Source organism: Eretmochelys imbricata, chromosome 15 (assembly GCF_965152235.1).
Source record: "Eretmochelys imbricata isolate rEreImb1 chromosome 15, rEreImb1.hap1, whole genome shotgun sequence".
Classification (NCBI taxonomy): domain Eukaryota; kingdom Metazoa; phylum Chordata; order Testudines; family Cheloniidae; genus Eretmochelys; species Eretmochelys imbricata.
The window spans coordinates 13443446-13470359 of NC_135586.1; the positions used below are offsets into that span (position 1 = coordinate 13443446).

General features: G+C 41.1%; 1 protein-coding gene across 1 annotated transcript; it reads right to left on the reverse strand.

Annotated features, from left to right (window-relative positions):
• Window positions 1–3707: 3707 nt before the first annotated feature.
• On the reverse strand, window positions 3708–21079 carry LOC144275588 (solute carrier family 2, facilitated glucose transporter member 11-like). The gene is made up of 12 exons (XM_077834959.1): window positions 21056–21079; window positions 20380–20478; window positions 17675–17835; window positions 14068–14192; window positions 13221–13350; window positions 12873–13021; window positions 9378–9565; window positions 7349–7459; window positions 5642–5743; window positions 5294–5369; window positions 4251–4378; window positions 3708–3914 (listed from the first exon to the last, which is right to left on the reverse strand). The coding sequence occupies exons 1-12, from the start codon at window positions 21077–21079 to the stop codon at window positions 3708–3710; spliced, it is 1500 nt and encodes a 499-aa protein (XP_077691085.1).
• Window positions 21080–26914: the final 5835 nt, after the last annotated feature.

The window sequence follows — 26914 nt, forward strand, 5'->3', positions numbered from 1 at the left end:
TAGATACCATTAACTTGGGTTTGAATAGAGACTGGGAGTGGCTGGGTCACTACACATTTTGAATCTATTTCCCTAAGTTAAGTATCCTCACACCTTCTTGTCTACTGTCTAAATGGACCATCTTGATTATCACTACAAAAGTTTTCTTCTCCTGCTGATAATAGCTCATCTTAATTAATTAGCCTCTTACAGTTTGTATGGCAACTTCCACCTTCTCTGTATGTATATATATATCTTCTTACTATATGTTCCATTTTATGCAGCCGATGAAGTGGGCTGTAGCCCACGAAAGCTTATGCTCTAATAAATTTGTTAGTCTCTAAGGTGAGAACAAGAACAAGTCCTCCTGTTCTTTTCGCTGGCTCCTATAGTTGTTTTTTCTGTGAATTGGAGCCAAGCAGGAACAAAATTAGGTGGGTCCTTTCTGCCTAACCTTTCTCTGGATTGTTCTAAGAACAAACGTAAGCCTCTCTGGTTGTGAAGGATATGAGGGATAAAAATGGCTCAGGAGAAATGGTCCAGCTCTGAGTTAAGGTTTCACACAAATGCTATAGAGCTAAGAGATGGAAAAGGGGTCTTATTTGTGTTTAGAAGAATTATTTTACGCAAGCCATGGCTGGTCTGGAATGGCAGGTTTTTCATGATGGAATATTAATTATTGTTTCTTAACTGATAAAGATGAATCAGACTCCAGGGCTGTCTTCCTATGAAGAAGTTCTGTGAATTCATTACCTTTTAGTGTATCATCTCTGCTATGTTGTCATTGCCTGCCTGTGTATGCCCCTTTTTTGCTCCAAGGGGATTTCTTAGCATGACATGGGAATCTTCATGAAATAATGCTGACAGATTCAGCAATCATTCCTGTGAGCATTTATTCATGGCATTGCTGAATGATGGCGAGCACGATGCGATATTATACCTCTAGTTCAGAATCTATTGACTGGCATCTTTCCTTATACAGAAATGATAGCGTAGCTGTGCCACATGGGCTCCTTTTGTGACTTCAGGATGAAACAAACGTACTACTTTTTAACATTGGGGTAGTCACGACCATTTTCTGTTTGCTTGATATGATTGTACTGGGCTCCATTATATGCTTTTTGAAATTCACTTTTTGTTCGTTTATTTTCAGCACAACAAACCAATCTGTTATGGAAACTTGCTTTGTGAATTATAAAAGAACCCAACAAAGCTCTTTCTGTTTCTTCATTATCAGAACTTGGTCCTCCAGTTCTGTGTCTATGAATGTATTTTGGTTTGCACTACTTTGTGAAGAGAATAACTCACGTCTGCGGACCGTGTGCTCTTATTGTATGATTGACACGGCTATCCTTGTGCTTGGACAACTTTTGTGTTTAAATTACCTCCACATTTGTAGAAATCAAATTTGATCCCACCCTTTTATTCTGTTTGTGCGTCAGTGTGCATTTTTAATTAGATACTCTTCAGTTTTACTACTTTAACACTTCAATTTGACACTAATTTAGGAAGCATCATTTTCACTACTCCTGCTAATAACCACTGTTCTTTGCAAAGTCAGTTCCATTTCTTGTGGTTGTCTTGTTTTAACCTGGTTCTCAGTAAGGTTGCAAAGTTTCTCATAGCATGAAAGTCACCGATAGCGTTATTGTCTTGTCTGTGACTTTTTTGTGTGTCTGCGACTCTCCGCATAGCGGTGGCTCTTGTCCCCCATTGGGCTGTGCCGGGCTCCCTGCTCCAGTCATTGTGACCTTGACCACCAGGTCACAGTACTGCTCAGGTTTGGCCCACCCGAATCTCCATAATTTTTTATCAAAAATTTAGACTTTATTGTGTGAATTGGTCAAATTCACATGACTTACCCTTACTGTGTAGGTCTAGAGCATGGTCTCACCAGACAGCTGATTTCTTTTAAAGAAGATTACTTTCATATTCTTGAAACTTTTGAGTAACTATCTAGTTTGTAGTCCCCCTTCATGCTTCCACTGGAGCATAGTGTAGATTCTCAGTGCTCTAGACCTGCTATGCACTGTAATGTGGAGTTTTTCACCCTCCGGAAGGAGGGGACAATGTGCCATATTGGTGGTTCTTCCCGTCCAACAGATTTTAGGATATGTACGTGGCTTTTGGTTATTTTCATTCCCTCTGAACCTAAAACAGGAAGGGAAGAGCAGGTCCTTTAACATTTAAATATTTAAACATACTGACATTTATGTTTACCCAATTCACTGTTGAGTAATTCATGACATATATCGCAAATGCATTGAGAAGTGTATTTTGCTCTATACCCGTCCGCCATTCCAGTCATCTGAATACATGTTTCTTAGAAACCTGCTGCCAAAACATGTGCGTTTTTCAGAATTGACCTGTGCTCCAAATATCAGTTCTAGTCAGTTGTCTTGTTAATGTTCCACAGGGCATTGTTTCACTTGCTTGTGAGTAACGGAGATCAGGAAAGTGACTCAGCACCAAGTTGCTCATAGAATGCCATACCATGCCATTCTCATACATTTCCAAATGTTTTTGTATTGTTTACATTGAATTAAAATATTTTCAGTAGATTTGACTGGAAAACAAGAACTGTTTCTTAAACTGAGGTTTCAGAATTTTGTTTTCATTTCAATGCAGAAAGAAAACAAGATCTTTTGAAATGCCTTGCCAAAAAAAAAAAAGAGAGCGCTCAGAATAGCTAGGAGCCCAGTGGTAGGTAAGTGTCCCTACAATAGGGCACCTAGGTTCAAATCTCTGTTTCCATCAGTATCTTTCCTTGTCTGGCTAATGAATATTTAATTATTTATACAAAGTTGAGCAGCTCCAACAAAATGAGGAGAGAGAGAGAGACTGGCGCTCTAGTTCAGTGATTAGAACATTCATCTGGGATATAGAACACCCAGGTTTGAATTCCTGATATAGCCTATTGATTAGGGCAGTCTCCTGACATGTTGGAGACCCAGGTTCAAATCACTATGGAAATCTCATCCTGGACCTGATAAACCTCTGCAAATCGGGCTATTTTCTGTCAAAAAAACCATTGTCCGTAAACTCTTGACCAACCCTCATTGACAGTGATTGGACAAGGTTTAGAACGGTTCGATTAAGTGCATAAGCAAACAGCTGTGTTTGACCCAGTCCAACCTGAATTGTAGGATAGGAAAAATGATGGTACTTCAGGAATACAAACTTAAGTGATATTCTGTTGGTTTTAACATCATTTGGCTCTCAGATTCAGTGTTGCCTATGAGTTACCCATTTTGGATGAAAGTGTGCTCCATCAACATGGTTACTGAGCCATAGGACAGCACAGTCAAAGTGACCAACAGGGTAACAAATTCAGGCATATAAACTGTCTTATTTATTATCTATAATATGTGTATATATTGCAAAGCCAGATTGTCCTAGTGTCCTCACAATGGTATTACATGGGCAGAGTTAAGGTTTGGGTGACTTTAAAAGTATGCAAGTACACATTTGATTTGTTTTTTGGAAACTGGAATCTTCACATGAAATGCACATTACTGTGTAACTAGTGATGGTGTCCATTAGATACTGAAAGACACTCATGTTATAGAATCACATAGGGTGATCTTCTATGAAGTCTGTTTGCACGAAGAAATGAATATGAATACAGAATAACAGGAGTAAAATATTAAAGCTAACACTTTTTTTATATTCATCTGTGTGTGACACCCTTTTCTGTCCCTTTAAGAAATTACTCCTCTTCTGTCCAGTCATAACTTGGTACATGAGATATATTTTTCAGAAGGATTCTCTCCCATGTCCTGGACAGATTTCTTCCTGAAATTTAAATGATTGAATTCCTCTTTGATTTCCATGACTGATTTGCCTTTTGTTTCTGGAAGGAACCTGTAGATGAGAATCCATGAGATAGAAATGAAGCCCACAAAAATAAGGAAGCAGAAGGTACCGAGGCTTTTCTGAAAACCAAAAGAGAGAAAATAAAATAAGTTAATGACCCTTGACTGTTGTAGTTTGGGAATTTTTAAAGCAGATATCTTAATTTCAAATGGTGATCTGGAGGAACATGTGGCACTCTATGAACGGAGCAATCTCTCACTTTTCACCTCCTTGATAAGGGCTAATTTCTGTGGTAAGGCATGTCTACCCCTGGCTAGGAAGCAAGGATGTTATGGTTATTCCAAAACCCAGGTTTCCTGATATGCTGGTGTGTTGTGAGGCCATTGCTTTGGCACAGAAATATTCTCCAAAATTTTTTTTTTTAATCAGGCACCCTCAAGTTTAGATTCACTTACCACTACATATGGGAAAATCATCCCGATCACATAGAGTCCTACCCAGTGTAGAGACATGGAGATCACTAATGCGGATGATCTGGATGACTGGGTGAAGAGTTCAGGCATGAGTGGGAATGAAGCTCCAGCTGGAAAGGAAAAGATTTCTCAGATTAATAATTAAATAGTAAAAATAAATGTTTGTTCATTTGTAAGCTAATTTAAATCCAGTGAAATTTTAGTGTAAAGTTTACCGATATTAGACTGGATTCCAATTTCACACCAGTTTTAGACTGGTATAACTCCATTGACATCAGTGGCATTACCACGAGTTTACACTGGTCTAAGTGGGGGGAAAAACGAATCAGAGGCATTGAATTCTAATCGTCCATGTACAGTCAGTAGTATTTTTAGTGGTAAGCTCTTTTTTCTGACTTTCCAAGTGGAGGAACTCAGCTTTTTTTCCATTGGTAAACTTCCTTTTTTGATCAGTGTCACTTGAAAGAACTTTTCTTGTTTAATTTTTATTGCAGTAAATAGTCTAGCCCCTGACACTAAAGAAGTTATGACAGTGTAACTTATAAAGGTTTGATCCAATCAAGGTCATGCTACTAACATTCACATATAAGAGCCTTTATATTTCAAATTTGATCTACAGTGAGATTCTTAAGAGTATATAGTTAGTAGAATTAGCTTCCAAACAAAACCTCCATTGTAAGGGTGTTTCCCAGGCAACACAGAGCAGCTAGAATGGCTCTAGACTGTGTCAACTCCCAGTGTAGGGAGCGTATTGGGAAAGGAAGGGACATGGCTAGAACATGCTGCCAGAATGGCTATTAGGCCATTCCTAAGGGTGATGGGATGAATAGTAATACTTACTATTAATCTGCACACCAAACACTGTCTATAATTGTGCAAAATATTATAAATATTATATTTTATATTGAATTTAATTTGTTCAGATATCAGTATATAGCCCCTTTATGTTAGTATATTTAGATTATTCATTCTTTTTCCAATCTCTCTCTCTCTCTCTCTCTCTCTCCTCACATCTATGTACTAACCTGGTCCAGTTGCAAAGATGATAATCAACAAGAAAATTAGAGCAATACTGAAGTAGGGCATCCAGAAGAACTGATGCTAAAGGGGAAGACAAAGGGACAATAGACCGTGTTTGTTAATACCTTAATAGACTTCCATGCTGATTTCTTGCCAGCATGGTTTGGAAAACCTTAAGGAGTCTCAGCCTGAAGAAAATTTTCTCTCCTTTTTTGGAGGTGACTGTTCTGAAAATCACAAATAGAATATTTAAGAACTAACTGAATGAATGTTGTAGATATTTGTTCTTGCAGACAAGAATCCCAACTAGGGAAGCTATTGGTCAAGGACACAGAAAGGGAATGTTTCTTTACCTGCAGGGAGAGAGTTGTTGTGAGGACCATGAGCATCAAAACCATCAGTCCGTATCCCCACAACAGCAGCATCCTTCTGCCAAATTTATCAATGATGAAGCTCTGAAGGGCACAAAATGCAAAAATGCAAAAGACACTAAAATTACTTTTCCTATTTGTCTTTTATATTGATATTCTTCACCAGGATTTATCTATCTTGTGTGTAATAGGTCCATGAGCTTGTAATCAGATTCGACTTCATTGGGCTTTTCTATATCCTAGAATTATATTTTGGTTAGGGATGCTGGCATATGCCCTTCTGTCTTTTTCCTCTTCCTGTGTCTGACTTCCCATGAGGCCCCTGCCAATATGAAAACTAGAGCTGTTCAGGAAAAAAAAATCCCTACGAAAAGTTTCAAGGAAAATGTGTTACGTAATCACTATGGTTCAATAAGCTATTTGGCCTCATCAGGCAAATCTCCATTCTGAACGCAGTATCTTACTCTGCTGCCTCAAAACTTCCTTAATGGCTAGAGGTTGCCTTAATGGGTGAAGCTAGACAAATTTATATTTGAAATAAGGCACAAATTGTTAACAGTGAGGGTAACTAACTATTGGAACAATTTACCAAATGTTGTGGCAGCTTCCCCATCAATGGAAATGTTTAAATCAAGATTGGATGTCTTTCTTAAAAGATATGCTGTGGTTGAAACAAGAACTAATTCAGGCAAGTCCTATGTTATGCAGAAGGTCGGACTAGGATTATAGTGGTCCCTTTTGGCCTTGTAATCTTTGAAAAACAGTACTAGTAGTCCCATTGTGCCAGCAGCTCTTTCTTGTGCAGAACCTGTCTCTTCTCTAGTTTTCACTGATTCCAAATATTTTTCAAGCAAGTTCCTAATGGAACTGGCAATTGGTGTCCCTCTCAAGTGAAAGGAGACATGGAACAGAAATGATGTCCTTTTGAGGAGCCTATTCTGCTCTTCCTGTTGTGTAGATGCTCCCTAGAACTCCGAGAAAGGTGAATTCCATAGAATGAGCTCTCTTTGAATAGACACGAAGTGGGATCATGGGGTGAGTAAGTATGTAAGTGAAGAGATTGTCAGAGATAGAATCAGAGGCACATATCCTGAGGTTAAGAGGATCGAGAGGTCTGGTCCTCACCTTTGCCTCAATGCTACTTTGATCAAGAACTTAAACTCAGCCTTCAAACTGGCCCAGAGTAAAAAGTTGAAGTTCTTCTACCACATCTTCTTTTCACTTGCCAAGCTTCACCATACCTCTCAGGGAGCTCCCCTATTTTGTAGATGTTCCAGTAAATTGTGTTACTACCAGCTGGGGATGCAATGTCCTTTATGGATCTGAATGCCAGAGCTTTTTTAAAATTATAATTTCCCTCCATTGCACTGCCACTAGCAGAGGTCCTCCAGTGAGAGCAATGGTCGAAGCGCTCGTGTAGGCAAGGCACTAGTGTCTGCTGCTGTTTATTCCGCCATGTCATCTGAACTTGCTTTGATTAAGGTTAGATCACATGGAGATAGAAATGCTGGCACCTTGTCTATACTCGACTACCTGATGCAGTCAAAGAACAAGAGAGAAGCCCACTACTTCATACTGGAAAATCCTTTTGCAGAAATAGAGCCTCCCTTTTCATTGATTCAGAGAACTGTCCACCACCCAGGTAATGGAAATTTTACATATGCCAACTCCCACTGCAATGTGACTTACACACATTATGGAGGCGCAGAACTCACAGATCCCAGCTCCCAGAGATATGTAGGGGATACGATCTTCAGTAAATCCAGCTGTACGGAACACATCAAAGGCATAGAAATAGATCTGGGAAATGTAACAAAAGAAATAGTTTAAAAAAAAATCACTGAAGCACACCTGTGCAAGACTGTTTATGAGTAATGGGCCAGGTAGCAGAGAGAGTGTGTCTCACTCACTAACCTGGTTTGTTCTTAATAATCTAGTTAATATTGAGCTCTTACTCTAACATTTATGTCAAGTTGTTTCCGTGGGAACAGATTTTAATAGTTTCAGTGGAAGATTAGTTACCTAAAGAGCTTTCCAACTTTGTGGACATAATGAAAGTCCATTACTTTGCCAAGTCACAAAATCAGGAGCTGGGGAATTACAAACTGTTTGAGTATTTTTGGCTCAAGATAGTAATAGAAAAATATTATGATCCTAATCTGTGTTCAACTTCCATTCTGAGCTGTGTAAAGTTTGCCTGTCCTTGTAAGGCATAAACCCCTCACCGCCAGTGTAAATGGAAAATTGAGAATCAGGAGAAAGGAATTGAAGGGTCAAAACCCCTTCCCCGCTTTCACACACAGCTTTCTTTGAAATTCAGGGGAGTTGCACGTGAATGAGGTGAGTAGGATTGAGTCCCAGACATTCAACTGCAGACTTGCAAAATGTCACAGGTTCCCATAGTGCAAATGTACAAAGCCTACTATCCTTAGAACAGAGTCTCAGTTGGTGTAAATTGATGTAACTTCATTGAAGTCAATGGAGCTGAACTGATTCACACCAGCTGGAGATCTGGTCCAATTTTTCTGGCTGCAGAAGGAAGAAAAATTGTATCCTTAACCACGATAATAATAAAAGTAGGGCAGCAGTTGTTTACAGTTAGGCAGGTTTCATGAAAGCTTCATACCTATAGCTGCCCATTCTGCAGTGGCCTTAAGAGTTTTGGGGAAAAAAAGTTAGTGCAACAAACCAGTGGAACGTTATTATGTTGAAACACAGAACTCACAGTGCCCAATGGTCTTGAAGACTTACACAGGAACATAAATATCGCCATGTTGGGTCTAACCAGCCTGGTATTCTTTTACTGAAAGCGGCTAATAGTAGATTCTTCAGAGAAAGGTGCAAGAGTTCATTTGGATATAATCTCTCAAAATCAGTTCCATGCCACTACAGGGGCCTTGAGCATTGGTGCAGTTCTCTGCCTGTAGCACACAATAGTTTAGTCTCTGGAGGAGGATTGTAATACTTAAATTTAATCCAGGTTATTGGGGGTCAATGTAGAGGTAGCTGGGTGGGGGGAGGAGGTTAGTGGCTTGTGGTGTGCAGGAGATCAGACTACATGATCTGCTGGTTCTTTCTGGCCTTAAACTCAGCCTAGGAATCCCCGTAATGGACAATTATAGTATAAACTGCCCGTAGCAAAAGATTCTTCCTAATCCCCATCACTTAGTTGCAGATTTGTGTCCTGAAGCATGAGGGTATATATAACTCTGTAAATTACAAATATATATACTGAACTGAGGTTGTTTTCATTGTCCATATAAATGTCAAATCATTTTTTAGTCTTACTAAACTCTTGGACTAAGTGATATTACGTGGCAGTGAATTGAGTGCATTAATTATGCATTTTTTCAAATACAGTGTAATCCCTTTATCAGTTTTAGATTTCTTTCCTTTCAAACGAATTTTTTACTCCTCCTACTATTAAGTGTGCATATTGTAATGGACTTCCCCTCCCATTAACTAGAGTGTTGGTGGATGTGGTTTGAAAGAGGTTAAGGGATTGGAAAATGTAACATGCTTTGTTGGACTGTGTACTTGTCTGTACCTTTAGGGGAGGCGGGCGCTGTTTTGAGTCAGGGCTTTGGCAGCATTAAAGTTTGCGGAATCTTTATACTATGTGAGCTCGCCTCATATCTTTGAATACATCTGGTATTACAATGTGTTGCTTCCTCAGTGATGACTTATAATAATGTTTAAAGTGAGGCAAATACTTAACTGCATTGATACCACTAAGCTGCATGGTAACAACAACAGTGATCAATAAATACAACTGAAATCGCAAGGATCGGTCTTTTAGGAGTTCCAGGACATTCATGGGTTTTATTTTTTTTGTTGTAGCCTGCTCCTTCTCCATATCATCTACTGCTCCTTGATGATTCCCTTCACCCCAAAGCTGCTTCAAAGCTGTAAAGGAAAAACTCTCAAAATTATTACGCAACAAACAGATAAACCCATTAAATTTGTTCGTTGATGTTTTTTCGCCAGCCTTCCAGTCCTTTACTAACTGATCAGTGGATTCATCCAGTCCTCCCGTGCATGGCCATTGATCAGTTAGTTAGAATCCTCTCTCCTTCTAGGTGCTGAGAGAATCCAGATCTTTTGAACTTGGGTCGGAAGCAGAGAAGAAGGGAGGAGGGAACACTAGATCTGTGACATCAACCCACCTGTACTATGCATTAGGCTATGTCAGTGTTCTCCAAACTTGGGACGCCGCTTGTTCAGGGAAAGCCCCTGGCGGGCCGGGCCGGTTTGTTTACCTGCCGCATCTGCAGGTTCGGCCGATCACGGCTCCACTGGCTGCGGTTCGCCGCTCCAGGCCAATGGGAGCTGCGGGAAGCAGCGGCTGGTACGTCCCTTGGCCCGCGCCACTTCCCACAGCCCCCATTGGCCTGGAGCAGCAAACCATGGCCAGTGGGAGCCGTGATTGGCCGAACCTGCGGACGCGGCAGGTAAACAAACTGGCCCAGCCCGCCAGGAGCTTTCCCTGAACAAGCGGTGTCCCAAGTTTGGGAAACACTGGGCTATATAATGTATAAGTGGGTGGGGGGTCAGACAACCATTGATCTTTTCCACATCATTTACTTCCTGCACTTGTAGTGGCTGCTACCAGAAACAGTAACTATTATTAATAATATCATTGGACCAAAATAAGATGTGGAAGTATGTAAATCTAAAGCAGCCTAAGTTTATAACAATTTAGAATCAACTCCATTAGACTCTCACCCACTTTCTAATGTATAAATTACATTCCGTATACATTACCTCTGAATTTGGGCCACTGAATCTCAGAGAATCTAAGTTGGTATAACTTGTACACAAGGGGTGGGAAGAGATGCAAAAAAAATGCTTAATAGGAGGGTCAATCTAATTAGTTTTAAATTAACATTAAGGTACAGCCTACTTATTCTCCCCTTCTTTCACCTCTTTGATGTGTATTATACACTGTCTTAGACTCAAAGGTAGAGAAGGGGGGCCAAACTGAGAAATGATGTGTAAGGATGTGTAATTTATGTCCGTCAGTAGATTGAGTTTCAAAGAGTCTAATTTTCTCCAAGGGAGTGTGAGCAGAAATCTGAAATGATGTGTACATTAGGCCTCCGTAGACTAATTTAGTCTCCCTTAGACCAACTTTCACACATTGTATTGATTTCTAAGGGTGTTTAAATTGGTCTACTTTACACAGGGAGGGAGGTGGAAGATCATTGATTTACACTTGATTCATCTCTGAATTTGGCTTGCAGTCAAAGTTTTTCTTGGCATTTTTTTAACTTATCATTAAGATCTTAATTCTATAATCTTAGAAATCTTAATGCTATACCATTACTTCTAGTGAAAATAGAACCATTAAACTTTACCACAGATCTCCTATTTTATAAGTATAAGGGAAAATGTGGTAATTTTTGTGGTAATGTCTTTTGTAAATTTTTTTTTTTTAATGGCTACCCCTCAATAAACACAGGTAAAAAGCTCTCCGTTCTTGGTACTCAAATACCTGTAGATGATTACCATGTTTCCAGTCTCTCTCTAGGTATTTCTTAGATAAACTGTATATTTTATCACTTTTAATCTTTCCTCAAACCCTCCCGCCCCAGTCTGTCATTTTTGTTGCTCTTTTCTGTACTCCTTTCAATTTGTCAATATTTCCTGGTGTTGAGATATTCAGTTTTGCTAATCATATTGAGTAGTAACACCAGGACCAGATGGAGCAGAGGGTGATTCCTTTCTGCTTCATAATTTAAAGACACAGTTTTTCCCCCCACCCCCTCCAGCCAGAGCACATAGCAACCACAATATCTTGCTTACTGCACCACTATCATCCATATGTCTCTTTTGGCATTTCTTTTTACTAGTTTTCTTCATTCACTGTTGAATTAGTTTTTTCCACCGTGGGCTATATTAACTTATAATTTTTCCCTTGTTGAATCTATTTTTATTTCACACCAATATTTCTAAGCCTTCTTTACTATTTCTCTGTGCTCACTGGTGTTCAGAACACTAAGAGGGTATTCTCTCTAAATCTCTTCAACTTGCTGTTCCTCAACCTCCAGATAATTAAGGAAGATATTAAATAGCTAATCTGTTCATCCATCCACATCTGATCCATTGTTCCATCATTATAATACATATTTATCAAAGTATGCAGTGAATAAGTCAATTACTCAATCCATCAGTCAGTTCTTATGTCATTGTTTGATGGATTGCTCCACCATGCTTTCTATTAAACCCATCCATTGCCCTGTCACTCTTTAATTGAATCAGTAAATATAGGACCATCCGTTCAGTCATCCACACTTCAGCTTATGTGAAGATGCACATGAACTTTGTTCCCTGTCAGGTGTTGATAATATCAGTAGCTGTCCTGTTTTAAGAGAAACGTAGAACCCTGACCTCTTTTTGCTCCCTACTTTCCAGCAGTTCCTCATTTAACAATATCTTTTCTGCTCCCTTTCACAATCTCCACACTGTTGGTGTGAGCACCCTTTCCCTTCCATTTCCTGCTGTCTGAAATTATCTTCTCTTACTTCTCTGCCTCATTCATTTGCTTTTTTCTCAAATGTCATTTTTTAAATTTTTTGCTTGCCTATGCCTGTTCATTTCTCTCTTTCTCTGTTGTTGGCTTTATCATCAAATTCTTTAACTTATCTAGTGTCTATTAGGATAGTATTTTGGGATACCATTAGTATGAAAAACTATACAAAATAAAGGTGTCTGATTTCAGCTGGCTTTAAAAAGTGTTTAATTTTAAATACATTCATAGATATCTCAGTTGATTATAGTTACTACCTATTAGTTTGCTGTGCAATGTTGTTGTTGGCTAGTAGTTTAGACAGAAAAATATTTACCTTCTTAACAAGAAAAAAGTTACCGCTCAGAAAACACACAGGGATCAGATCTGTTCAATAGTAAGATACCATTCTTACCCTGTCACTTTTCTGACTATAACCACAACTCAGTATAGCATTAATGTTAATTTTTGCACTAGTTATATATCAGAGTAAAGAAATGATGGCCACTAGTTTTAATAACAATGTTAACCCCCACTAATACTTGTATCTGAACTGTCTTGATGACAGCATTAAGAAAGTACAATGTAGAAGTGGTATTTTGTTTTTTCAAAATGTTGTGTAATCCTTTCCCCTTCCAAGATTCCAGCTTGAGTAACTGGACAGAAGCTAGGAAAAAAGCAGTAAGTTAAGGTGGTCCATGTTACCTTTCTGGCAGCCTTCCATGTCTCCCTTTTGCATCAGTAGGTAGGATGGAGACTCAGGGAAGAATGGGAGAGTGACCAGCTGCACCAATGCTGCGATTCCACTGATAGCCATCAGTAAAGGCCACAAGGATTCAGTTCCTAAAAGTTCACTAGAGAGAATAGGTTAAAACAAGAACCAAAAGAACCCCAAACAGTTCTGGGAAACTTACCAAATGTTTTTGAGTGATAGATAGGGAGACTGAATTAAACTATATGGGATAACAATGGATAGATAGAGAATGAATAGAAAGATATCCCCCACGTCCGGTCTCAGAAATTTAGATGTGAAGATAAATATGTTTGTTTTACCTTAGTCCTGCAATTTGCCCTAAGCATTTCCCCATGTTCGCAAAAAACAAGACAGTGACACTTGTAAATCCACGCAGCTTCTTAGGGGAAATTTCTGCCACATACTGGCCATGTAAACTGCAACCCACACCTTGAATAGGGGAAAAGAGGAAGGACAAGTTTGTTTAAAAGAAGGAAAATGTAACTGAAGTCCCACTGAAATTAGTGGGTTTTGCCATTAACGTCGATGGAAGTAGGATCAGTTCTGTGCTCCATACCACAAACTAATGTTAAATGGAGGATTCTTCTGTTTGAGTGGAATTAAGAAAGATCAAAACTCTTTTTAAAATAAAAAAGAGGATGAATTCTCGTTTACTCCTTAAAAAAATAAGAAATCTAACTGAAGTTGTTCCTATATTCTGTGTAGTCAGACTGAGATGTAATTTTGATAACCATACCTAGGGATAAAAGATATAAGAGGCAAACAGTTTCAGTCTGGGCAGGATACTAGCAGTACGAAGTGAACATTTTATTTATTTATTATTTTATTATTTGCAAGCCTGCAATATTTCTGCTGTCAGCTTTATTACCCATTTTTTTAAAGTTCACTCTTCCAACGTGTTTTCCCTTAGCCTGGAATATTATTATGTGGAAAATAGTCTCAAGCAATCAAATGCATTCTCTTATTTCTTTCTCTTAACCCCTTTATCCGATATCCTTTGGGTTATCATCTCTTTTTTCTTCCCTATAACAATTTATTGACCCCTTTCATTTTGACACTTAGGAATACTGATCCTGCCTCTGTTTTACAGCCTTGCAGGGGGATCCCAACTGATTATTATACAAGTAGAAATCAAACACAACCTACCTGAATTAAAACCACAAAGGAAACGTCCAATCAAAATCATCTCAAAGGACTTTGCCATCTTACTGAAGCCCCAGGAAAATGCAGCTGCTATCAGAAGCAGGTTATTGAACATGAGACATTTCTTTCTGGAACAGCACATAAGAGACTTTCATAAAACTGGCAACACTATCTCTCTCTTGCTTTCCCCAAATACCCTCTTTTTATCCTCTGAATACACAGATAGTGGTGACTTTATCATTGAATCAAGAATTTGCAAGTGGGACCTAGCAGTTGCTTATGCCGGGCTGTTGAGCCATTACTTAAATTGATACCGAAATTGGTGTAATCCAGTGATTCTCAAACTTTTGTACTGGTGACCTCTTTCACATAGCAAGCCCCTGAGTGCGACCCCCTTATAAGTTAAAAACATTGTTTATATATTTAACGCCATTATAAATGCTGGAGGCAGAGCAGGGCTTGGGGTGGAGGCTGACCGCTCGCGACACCCGCCCCATAATAACCTCATGCCCCCTGAGAGGTCCCAACCACCAGTTTGAGAACCTTTGGGTAATCTAAGCGTAAAGTAGACTATTCCACCATATAGGGGAACACTTCAGTCAGGTAAAGCAGAGACTGTAATGAAAATTTTGAAATATTATTTCTTCAGAGATACCCATCCCAGCAGATCTCCCACTCATGGATCTGTGCCATTTGCTGGGAATTCTTTAAGTTCAAAGTTCTGAGATTTTGGTTTCTCAAAGGGTGTCTGGCACTATCCCTGCAGAGGAACCCCACAGTGCTCTCCTAAACGGTTCCTTTCTGAACACAGTTTGTGAAGGACACATCCAGTACAGTTAAAGTGTCTATATCCTTTACCCGTGTTTGAATGTCAGCCTCCTTTATTTAAAAAGAAAAAATATTGAGGCACTTACTCCTACCTGGATTAGATCGCCAACAATCCTGGCAACACCCGTGATCTCCACACCCCCCCCAAAATTTTTTGTTTAATCTTCATTTTTATTGGTGCTATCTGTGCTGATTGATGATCGTCGTTGATGCTAGCAGCTATGCTGTATCCGTGAACTTTGACCCATTCTTTTCTTTGGCCTTTTACACTCTTTTGTGCCTCCCTCCTCCACCCTTCCTCTTATGCCTGCTAAGGGGAGAAGAATCCCAGCAACTTCAGGAAGCATTCTTAATGTGGTCATATCTCATTCCCCAAGGACATGCACATTAGCCAGCTTTTACAGGAAGAAGGCTTGGGATGATTTACACCTGGTTGCCTTGGGCGTCTGAGTCTTCAGTATTATCCAATAGGGACTATACCATCTGATTGATAGAAATTCTCAGGGGTGAAAGTAGGCCGTACGGGCCAGTGTGGTGTACCGGTAAGAAGCAGGTACTGGCCCATACGCAGCCGACATTAAAGCGCTGCTGCAGGGCTGCCGACAGGGGGAAAAGGGGCAGCTGCCCCAGGGCTGGCGATTTAAAAGGGCCCGGGGCTCCCGGCTGCCGCTACTGTTGCAGCGGCCGGAGCCCCGGGCGGCACAGGCCAGGCAGCGTGGATGGGCTGACTGGGGGAGGCCCGGCCCCCATACCGGTAAGAGTTTAATATTACTTTCACCCCTAGAAATTCTGTACAATTGACTACCCCCCTCAAGGATGCACTAAAATTGAACAGTATAATGAGGACATACATCAGAAAATCCATCTCCCAGGGAAAAAAGGCATGTGGTCTATACTGCTGGACGAAAGGAGAGATTTTTATACTAGATACTCCCTGACACTCATTCAACCTAGTCATTCTGAATTTGAGAGCTCAGTTTTTCTTTCTTTTAAAATGTCATGGTAATATTCTATATTACTTCCAAAGACACTGCTGAAGTTCCGCCTTAGTCATCCATGGCTGTACTCTTTCTAAGAGACCATGTGTGCATGATTGTGGCTGAGTCTCTTGTTGCTATAATCTGACCAAGCTTCATCTCAAGGTCATATTGAGGCTGATTTGATGTGAAACTTGCTGTGATAGCAAGCCTGCAGTCAGTTCCATCCAGGAGATATTCAGAGCTCTCTGTGTGTGTGTTTCATTAAGCAGAACTGCTTAGATTCCACCTCTAGACAAGGGTGACGATTAGGTCTATTGGTGTTATACAACCTCTTTATGAATAAGCTTGGGGCCTCCAAATTCTCTTGCCTTCTTGGAATTTTAATTTTTCAGGATGTCTCTATTTTTCCTTTTACTGCTTTAGTTTTTATATATATTTCTGAGTCCCCATTTGTTAACCCTGTGTATATACTTAAAAAACCCTAGAAAACTCAAAGGCATTTTATCCTTATATAAATGTTTTCCTTTCTAAAGTAATTTACACCTTGAATAAATTTCAAGCTACCTTTCGTAGTTGTTCTTTTTCCACTGTGTGAAAAGGATGAAAAATGGAGTAGTGCCTGATACCTATGTTTCATTGCAGGGCTGGCTCTCTACAGCTTTGAGACTGGATTGTTCCCATCCTGGCTTTATGCAGGGCCACAGGCCCAAGAATGGGTGATTGCCAACAACAGTTCAAAAGCTTGTCTCTCTCACCAGCTGAAGTTGCTCCAATAAAAGATATTACCTCACCCACCTTGTCTCTGTAACTGGAGGTAAGTAATTTTCCCTTGGACATTTCATAAATATGTATTTTATTTTCTAAATCCTTCTTAGTTTAGGGCTTTTCCCCCTAGAAACATAACAGCTCCTCCTGAGCCAAACCCATTACTGGATATTATGTTTTCTGGTCATGCGAGTATAGTGCTCATGAAAGAGATTACGTTTGATGGCAGTGAAATATGGAATATCCTGTTTATCTACTGAACAGATACATCAGTCAGTGGAAGTTTCTCTGCCCTATTCCACTAACGTACCTTCACCATGTTTTGGAGGGACCACTTCTCAGGGTGAAAAGAGGAGCTGTATCTCCATTTTAATTCATTCCTTAGTTTTTACTGAGACTTCCAAGAAAGGTGCTAATTTGTGCCAGTTAAGATTATCAAATAAAGGTAAGTATAATAAAGTCAGTTAAACTATGCTGATTTACAGGAGCTAAGGAATCTAATGTATTTGTTTTGAATTTAAAAATAATGGACAGTAATTTCCCTGTCAATGTATGTAGTACATTTGTTCTTGTATCCTTTTGATCAGGCAGGATTAGTCAGACCTCCCTTTGGAGAAGGTCAGTGCCCTTTGTTAATTCACTGGCAGGATGAAAGTTGAGTAACATGAAGTATTCCTTTCCAGAAGCTGATTCACTTACTATTGCAGCATTGACAGCAATCAAAATCTTGTTTCCTGCATGGGATGGCGGAGCACTAGCTAACAGACCAATTTTACAGTCAATTTTAATCGACATTTTTTTGCAAAGGTATTAATCAGTATTGTGGACTGAACACTTGGATAAAAGAGGGAAATAGCGAACTGTCACTGAAATATATTCATTAATTGGAGGGATGGTGTGAAATAATGCAACACTTTGGCTAGAAAAATAGAGACTATTCTTCCTTTCTATAGGGACAATTGTCTCAAAGCCAAACATAATTTTTCTACTTTGTTATAGGGGACAGTTTTTAAAAGTGCTTTTTACTTGATACAGACTTTCCATATTTTGCAGACAGGTATCTTGAGCTGATAGTTCCCAAGAATCCCGCAATGCTAAAGGTAGAGACAATGAAAGACCACAGTAATGTGAGGGTCTGCTCATCGATGACAGAATAGTATCGCTCTTGCCAAGTGTCATTGATGAAGTTCTTGATGTACTAGAAAGAAAAATTGGGGGGGAAGAAGGAGTTTCATTACCAATTATACTGATCATAAGTGTGACAAATATGATAATATCCACTACAAACCTTACTGAATTAAATAAAACTTCATTGAATTAAGCTGAAGTATTTTAGGAGATCAGTGTATTAATGCAAATGTTTATGTACTGTTGAGGGATTATATGTATTTCTATGGGGCTGGGGCACGACAGCCCAGGAATTAAGCCCTGGGAACTAAGACCAGGAACTAAGAATAGTGAGGTGTAGTTGGACACATTCACTCAGGTTGTAACACCTCCAATGAGCTACCATCACGTCGAGAAAGGCTTGCATATACTGGTTCAAACTGGATTCTCCAGGGACCAACAGACAAAAGATTTTTGGTTAAATAGCCTGAGCTAAAACTGTCTCATGGTCTTCTTTCTAATCCAGCAAATAGACTGGACCTCCAGCCCATGGGGAGCCCCAATCTTTATGGAGGGGTGGGAGGTCTTTGGGCTACTGTGGTCCCATAAAACTGAAAATTCTTGTTCTGAGCAAAAACATTTGCATTTTAGTGATGAATGGGTGACTACAGGAAAAACCCCTGTGTGAGGTTTGAAGAACTGTTCACTTGCGAGGGCCCTTGTTGGAGTTGGGGTGATCTCTGGTAAGCTTATTAATATGCATGTAGGTGCTTTTATTGTTTTAATGTATTCTCTGTAATGCTTTTACCTTAAGAATAAGCGTGCTTGCTTATAAAGAGCTGTGTGGTAACCTGTGACTGTTGGCGATTTATAGTGTTGTTTGTCTCTGAAGACAAAGCAGAAGTGTCAATGCTGGTCATGTAGGCAGTCTGCCTTGCTGTGGGGATATCCTGGTGTAAGCAGTGGGCTGTGCAGCCTGGAAATATTTTGGTCAAGTGGGGGAGAGACACATCTCTGCCTAAGAAAGCTGATGCCTGAGGAGCTGGGACCCTACACTGGGTGCTCTTGCTGGACCATGGAGGGGGATTACAGATACAGGTGCCCTGAACTGTGACAATAAGGTCTTTTATTCTATCTAAAAATTTTAGGTCTAAAAATTCTAATTTAGAAAAAAAATTATATTGTACGTTGAACCAATTCTTTCCATATTCTGAATTATCTTCTTTCAGCTGAAGTATTATAATGAAGTTGGTATGGGAGATGAAGGCACTTACTTAGCTATAATAGTTCAGTGCTTAGACTTTAATTTGTACATTGAGTTTCACTCTGTATCTTTGCTTCTTTCATGTTCTAGTCACTATAAGAGACACTTACGCCATCAAGACCCATATGAGACTCCCATTAGTAGGGATACATGCAATGAAATAGACGCTTTTTAAAGAGTAGCAACTCACATGAGCCTTCACCTTCTAGTAAAAGTCTCTCGTGTGGTTAGTCTTCTGTTCTTTTAGAAATGTCCATGATCCTGAATAAATTCTGCTAAGTTGTCATCCTTTGGGGTTTTACAAACTATTCTTACTGTTTTTCATGGACAGAATGAGAACAGAAGGAGTTGAGGAAAGAATTTCAAGGTGTCTTGAAGAACATCCCCAGGCCAGAACCTGACACTATGAATTTAGCTGTAGAGGTGTCAAGGTTCCTCCCCCACTCTGAACTCTAGGGTACAGATGTGGGGACCTGCATGAAAAACCTCCTAAGCTTATCTTTACCAGCTTAGGTCAAAACTTCCCCAAGGTACAAAATATTCCACCCGTTGTCCTTGGACTGGCCGCTACCACCACCAAACTAATACTGGTTACTGGGGAAGAGCTGTTTGGACGCGTTCTTCCCCCCAAAATACTTCCCAAAACCTTGCACCCCACTTCCTGGACAAGGTTTGGTAAAAAGCCTCACCAATTTGCCTAGGTGACTACAGACCCAGACCCTTGGATCTTAAGAACAATGAATAATCCTCCCAACACTTGCACCCCCCCTTTCCTGGGAAATGTTGGATAAAAAGCCTCACCAATTTGCATAGGTGACCACAGACCCAAACCCTTGGATCTGAGAACAATGAAAAAGCATTCAGTTTCTTACAAGAAGACTTTTAATAAAAATAGAAGTAAATAGAAATGAAGAAATCCCCCCTGTAAAATCAGGATGGTAGATATCTTACAGGGTAATTAGATTCAAAAACATAGAGAACCCCTCTAGGCAAAACCTTAAGTTACAAAAAAGATACACAGACAGAAATAGTTATTCTATTCAGCACAATTCTTTTCTCAGCCATTTAAAGAAATCATAATCTAACACATACCTAGCTAGATTACTTACTAGAAGTTCTAAGACTCCATTCCTGGTCTATCCCCGGCCAAGACCCAGCAACAGACAGACACACAGACCCTTTGTTTCTCTCCCTCCTCCCAGCTTTTGAAAGTATCTTGTCTCCTCATTGGTCATTTTGGTCAGGTGCCAGCGAGGTTACCTTTAGCTTCTTAACCCTTTACAGGTGAGAGGAGCTTTCCCCTGGCCAGGAGGGATTTCAAAGGGGTTTACCCTTCCCTTTATATTTATGACAAGAGGATGCTATGCTTACCATGGAAGGATAGCTGATCATGGAAACTTGGAAGCCATATGAGAAGGTTCCACCAATTCCCAATACAAAAATCATTGGAAATAGTTTCCGATACTGAACCTGGAAGATAGAAGACAAGTTTTTGGTATGTTCAGGGTGTTCTTGGCCTTGCTGCCTCATCCTTGCACATACAAAATTCTTAGTAATATTGTATTAACAGGGGATTTGAACAACAAATCATTCCTTGAAATGCTAAAATATATACCTTAAAAAGCTCTTTAAATTAGAGGGATATTTCTCAGTGTAAGTGTTCTTCAGCTGCATGTGACTGTCAAATATAGGTATTCAGGGTTTGAAAATATTTATTTTGTTTTCTAACTTTGGGTCACTAACTACGTTGAAATGAATAACTGAACATTCTTCACTGATTGCATATCTCTGAAAATAGGATAATATAAATTTAGAACAATAAAATTTTGGGAACAAACAGTGTCAAGTAGCATATTTCCTTTTCTGATTTTGGGGAAAAAAGTGTTAAAATGACTAAATTATTGAGTTTGATTGTCGCTCTAGAAGTACAGGGAGCATGAAAATGAATAGATCCCTTCCAATATTCTCCCTTTTCGCTGCCCCCCTGCTGGATTTTTAGATATAAATGAGAAGTACTTGGTACATAGATAAATGACAGAGAACTCACCAAGTCTGAGAGAAAGCTGCCCATCTTCAGGGTAAGAGTTTTCTTAGCTCTTTGTTTTGTGGCAGGTCTCTTGAATTAGCAGTCTGGTTGCAGTTGTTCCTCACTAAAATTGTATAATCCAGGCACTAAAAGAAGCTTGTCCATTTGGACCAGTCAAAGTTAAATTTGACTTTGTATTGTTTGCTTTGCATTATTTTCTTTCATGCCCATTGAATAAGGTTCAGAACATTTAAAATGTGTCTGTGTTCATTCTGTATCCTCTTGTAGGGAGATATTTCTCTCCAACTATGAAAGCGTGTTGCCCTTTGTTCATAGACTAGAAACTACAAAATTAATTGTATGCCTGGTAAGTGGTAGCTGTTAATATTTGATGACATAAGAGACATCTGGCTTTGTTTGTTAAAACTCAAGGATTTAGGAAATGATTAATCCTGGAAAGAGACAAGGTGGGTGAGGTAATATCTTTTATTGGACCAGCTTCTGTTGGTGAGAGAGACAAGTTTTTGAGCTTCCTCAGGTCTGGCAAATATACTCCGGGCTTGTCTACACTTAAAACAGCAGCTACTCTGCCTCCCTGAGATGTGATAGTTATGGCCTGGTCTACACTACAAAGAGGTTGATGCAAGGCAGCTTACATCGACCTAACTCTGTAAGTGTCTAAACTAAAACGTTGCTCCGACTAACGTAATTTGCCCGCTATGCCGACTTAATCACTCCACCTCCAAGAGAGGCATAGCACTTAGGTCGACGTAGTGTCAGTGTAGACGCTGTTACTTACGTCCACTTCAGTGGCCCTGGGAGGCATCCCACAATGCCCCACTGTGACTGCTCTGGTCACTGTTTTGAACTCTGCTGCCCAGCGGCCAGGTATACAGGTATGTGCACCTCCCCTCTAAAGCCCTGCACGGTTTTGAAATTCCGTTTCCCCTTCGCTCAGCGTGGAGCGCGGACCATTCTGGCTCCATGCTGCAGACACTCCTGCCTGGAGTATAAAGGAGGGGGTGAACCTCCTGGGCCTGTGGGGAGACGAGGCTGTGCACGTACTGCTCTAATCCTGTAGCAATGTCTCCCTCTGTCTCCCATTTATATGGCCTAGGTGCCCTCTCTGAAAACCCACTTGGGAACCAGCTGATGAGTCACAGGTGCCCTGGCATCTTCCTTCTTAAAGGGCCAGTGTCGCCCTAGGACAGTCCCTGCGTCCTCTTCTAACATGGCTACAGATACATCTTGCCTCCTTGGTTTACTTTTACTTTTTATGTTCTCAGGATCTTGGAGTGTTATATAGATTGCCTCATTCGTATGCCATAGTGATGAACATGGGATAAGTGCCTAATTAGTAGGCAGTTAGATTATATCTTGTTGACTGACTTATTGCAGGTATATTTAGCTGTACTGATGTGTACTACTTCTTTATTACATCCAAAAAACTACATTAAAGGAAAGGTATGATTGCAAAGTCAAACAATAAAAATTTGTAAAATGCCAAATAAATTTGCAACCTTAATTTGGCCCCTTTGTGTGTGTGCATTATGTATATGAATGGTCTCTAATTACAAAATTTCATCTATTTCACTGGACCCCAGCCTCACCGAGAATGCAGGATGGATGGTGCTCCTGAGAATCAATCAGGGTTGTGTAGTGAATGAGGCTGTTGTCTGTAGGAACCTTGCCTCATTATTTGTAAATTTTGGAAGGTGTACAGTGAATAAGCCAGGGAATTGCAGAAAAAGAAAGGATGATCTCATTGTTCAACAAGTTTAATGCCATCATGGAGAACTGTATTCTATCCCTGTCATAGAGTTCCTATATGATGCTGGGCATGTCCTTAAATAAAATGTTCACAGTCCCTCATGGCTTCTGTCCCCGTCCCCATCTGCTGCTGGCCCTCACCCGCTGGCTCCTTCCTCTCCAGCTCCTGCCCGTCTCTCCCTCTGCTCTTTCCCACGCTCTGGCTCCTGCAAATCCACCTAATTCCTCTGCATTCCCATCAGACAGCGTCTTCCTCTGTATTATGAACACTGGAACTGGAGTTAGAAGGCCCTTGTTCCCTAGGGAGACTTATTGACAGGACACCAGTGGAACAGGAAATGCAGGAAGTTAGGCTGGAAGCCACATGGCTAGAGCATTCCAGAGGGTTTAGTAAAGTTCCATTTGTTGAACTGAACTTGGATTCAGATTCATTCTTTTCAAATAAAACATTGTGGCAATGTCAGAGCTGTGAGTTCTCTGAAGTGCAACAGCTAGGAGTGTGAGCCATGGAGTTTGGTTTGAAGCCCTGGATTCTGAAGGCATAGAACTTGTGAGACTATGGGCCTGGTGGAAGGAGGATTTTGACCTGTACACAGACCTAGTCAGGCAGGGAGACTGTGACGGAAAACAAACGATTTTATCATATTGGGGAGCAAGGCAGAGAGATCTTCACCACTTCTTCAAACCTCACAGCAGGCCTAGGAGCCCTGGGAAACTATTGTTCCCCAAAGCAGAACAAATGTGTGGAGTGACCCAAGTTTCTCAGTACAAACCAGTCCAAAGGGAGGGATAGACCCCTACGTTGCAGCCTTAAATACACAGGCTGCTACATACACATTTGGGGACTTGACAGACTCCCTGATTTGGGTCAGGATAGTCTGAAGCACTTGGGAACACCATCTGTGGGAGTAGCTGCACCAGGAAGCATAGGTGACACACAAATTTTGTGTTTGGGAAGGCTAGGCATGAGGCACAGAAGCTCCCTAGAAGTGGGAGGGACCATCGGTGCCCAGACGGGGGAACACCCTCTGCTCCACCCAAGGCCCTGCCCATGCTCCACCTCTACTGTGCCCCAAGGCCCTGCCCCCACCCTGCCTCTTCCTGCCCCCGCTGTGCCTCTTCCCCTACCCGCCGCGCTCCTCTTCACCCCCTCCGCCTAGTCCCCCACCACTCGCTCCTTCCTGCCTTAAGGGCAAGCAACTTGGAGAGAGGGGGCAGAGAGCAGCGAGTGATGGGCTGCGGGGGGGGGCCCTCAAGGAAAGAGGTAGAGTAAAGGTGGGGTCTCTGGGAGAAGAGGAGCAGCGAGGGCGGGGCCACAGAGGAAGAGGCTGAGCAGGGACAGGGCCTTGGGGCAGAGCAGGGGTGGGGCCATGGTGTGGGCACCAGTGGTCTCCCCACTTCTTGGGAGATTCCGACAGCAGCGCTCTAAAGGTGGTAGGCTGGCATCCGCATCTGAAATTTCTTGCCCCTTTTGGGGAGGCTTGGCTTAGCCTCCCCAAGCCTCTTGTATCCACCCGCCCATGTCAGGAAGGCAATCTCCTATCAAACACATGCTTAGACATGGGCATGCAGCAGTAGCCTCAAGAGCAAGGATGAAAGCCTAGGAGGCACAAAACCCCCAGAAGTACATGCAGTGAGACAACAGCAAAGGCAACCAGGTGGCCAGTGTTCCATTCCCACTGTGTGACGCATTTACTGTGGAAGACAGCATGAGCAGGTAAAGGAGACGAAGTGCCCTGCACTAGGACAGCACTGTGTTGTCAAGTTGGACCATTTTAGCAGCACATGCAAGAGCAGAGCAAGGTCTGAAAGATTAGTCAGACTTGTACAAGAGAGGGATGGCACATCAGACAGCAGAGAGGATATCATGACTCTCTCCTTGAGTTTGAGAATGAACCAGGTTCAGGCTGTCAAGACAGAAAAGCAACAAGGGACAATATCAACCTCTGTGCATGCAACAATGTTAATAGAGAAATGCCCTGTGCTATTTCAGCTGGATGGCAGGGCCCCCTTCAATGAAATTGCTCCGGGTGAATTGCACTTGAACATACCCATTGCAAACAGGAACAGTCTAACAATGTACAATGAGAACATAATGTAGCCCGTAAGAAAATGTGACTTGGTAATAACTAGCCTGAAAAATAAGAAATGGTACCAATCGAAGTTTGTGGTGGTGGATGGCAAGCATTACAGACCCCTCTTAGGAAATACAGCCATACAAACCATGGATCTGATCTGGATGCAGCTTCAGAATTTTATAAGTGCAGTGCAAGAAGCAAAATGGGGAGTCTCATAGACAATGGAGACAACTTTAAAAGCATATGGATGTTTTCAACAGCGAAGGGTGCCTCAAAGGAAAGCTAAGACTGAATGTAGACCCCACAGTGGAACTTGTGTGCTTACCACAAAGGAAAATTCTGGTGGCACTACATAATCTACTATGCAAGGAGCTTGAAAGTCTGCAGAGCAGGAGTATCCTAGTACCTGTAGAGGCCAATACAGCCTGGGTAAGCAACATGGTGGTGGTAAAAAAGCCATCAGGCAAATCACACGTCTGCATAGATTCAAAGCCACTGACCTGGACATTGGGGAAAAAATACCACTATCCACAACTGATCACATCTTGCCAGAACTCTTCAAGGCCAGAATCTTTATATATCCCCCAAAAGAGCTTCTGGCTGTGATATTTCGACGGAGTGATTCCATCAGTACACCTTTGGCTACCCAGTAATAGTGTAATTATGGCAAGGCCCCTTCTTAATGCTCCAAATAGATTGCAGTGCATGTGGATGTGCCTCCAGTCCACCGGGTAGAGAGAATGTCCAGGCAGATTACTGGTGTTAGCTGACACCTGAGCAGGGCATTTACCCACCATCCCTGAGCTGGGGGAAGGGGGTCAGAACATTGTATCCATTAACATGCTGCATCATCTCCCAGTTTCAAGAGCAAAGCTGATGGAAATCAAAGAGGTTACAGAAAAGGACATCCAACTACAGGCAGTCTAGAGATACTAGCAGGGTGGCCAGAAGACACAAACCAAGTGCTGATAGGAGCAGAACTGCATTTTCAAATTAAAAATGAGCTGAGTGTGTAGGATGGAATCATATTTTGAGGACAAAGCTGTTGTCCCTGCCTCATTATGCAAGGATATTATGCAAAAAAAATGCCTTACACCGTGGCATTGACAGTTGTCTTAGATGGACTTGAGAGTGTTCACTGGCCAGGAATGAATACATAACTGAACTCCTTAGAAGGGTGTGAACATGGCTGGTTGAGTGATACCCGTCAACAGAAAGACTCTGTTCCTATATGAACTGCTCACTCAACCCTGGGAAAAGGTGGGAGAGGACTTGCTTACCTTCAAGGAAAACCAATACTTGGCTACTGTGGACTACTAGTCCAGTTTTTGGAGGTTGATGCCCTACCTGATACAAAAAGTAAATCAATGCTTGGCAAACTGAAGACCCACTCTGTGAGATATGACATTCTAGATTCTGTACTCAATGACAACGGACTCCTCTTTGCCTTAGAACAGCAGCCGTGTTAGTCTGTATTCGCAAAAAGAAAAGGAGTACTTGTGGCACCTTTAGAGACTAACAAATTTATTTGAGCATAAGCTTTCGTGAGCTTCCGATGAAGTGAGCTGTAGCTCACGAAAGCTTATGCTCAAATTTGTTCATCTCTAAGGTGCCACAAGTACTCCTTTTCTTTTTGCCTTAGAAGAATTCCAGGAATTTGCATATAAATGGGAGTTTGACCACCGCACCACCTCCCCAGCATACCCGCAGATGATAAGGTGGAATCAGTTGTGAAAACAGATAAGACTCTTACACAAGGCTTTTTCTTCTGCTTCATACCCCTTGTTAGCATTTTTGGCACACAGGAGTACCTCATGACAGGGGTGCCAAACCTGTCCTACACAGGCACATGGGGACAGCAAAAGGCACATTCCTGGTACTCGAATGGCCATCCTGCCAAATGTTAAGTCCTTTCTCCAAAGGATGGAGTTGGTAGAACTTCTCAACAAAACTGCTGTAAGAATTTTTTTTAACATGGGGAAAACAATGTGTTTTTATCTAATCTCATTTTTGCACACATCTGAACTGTTTA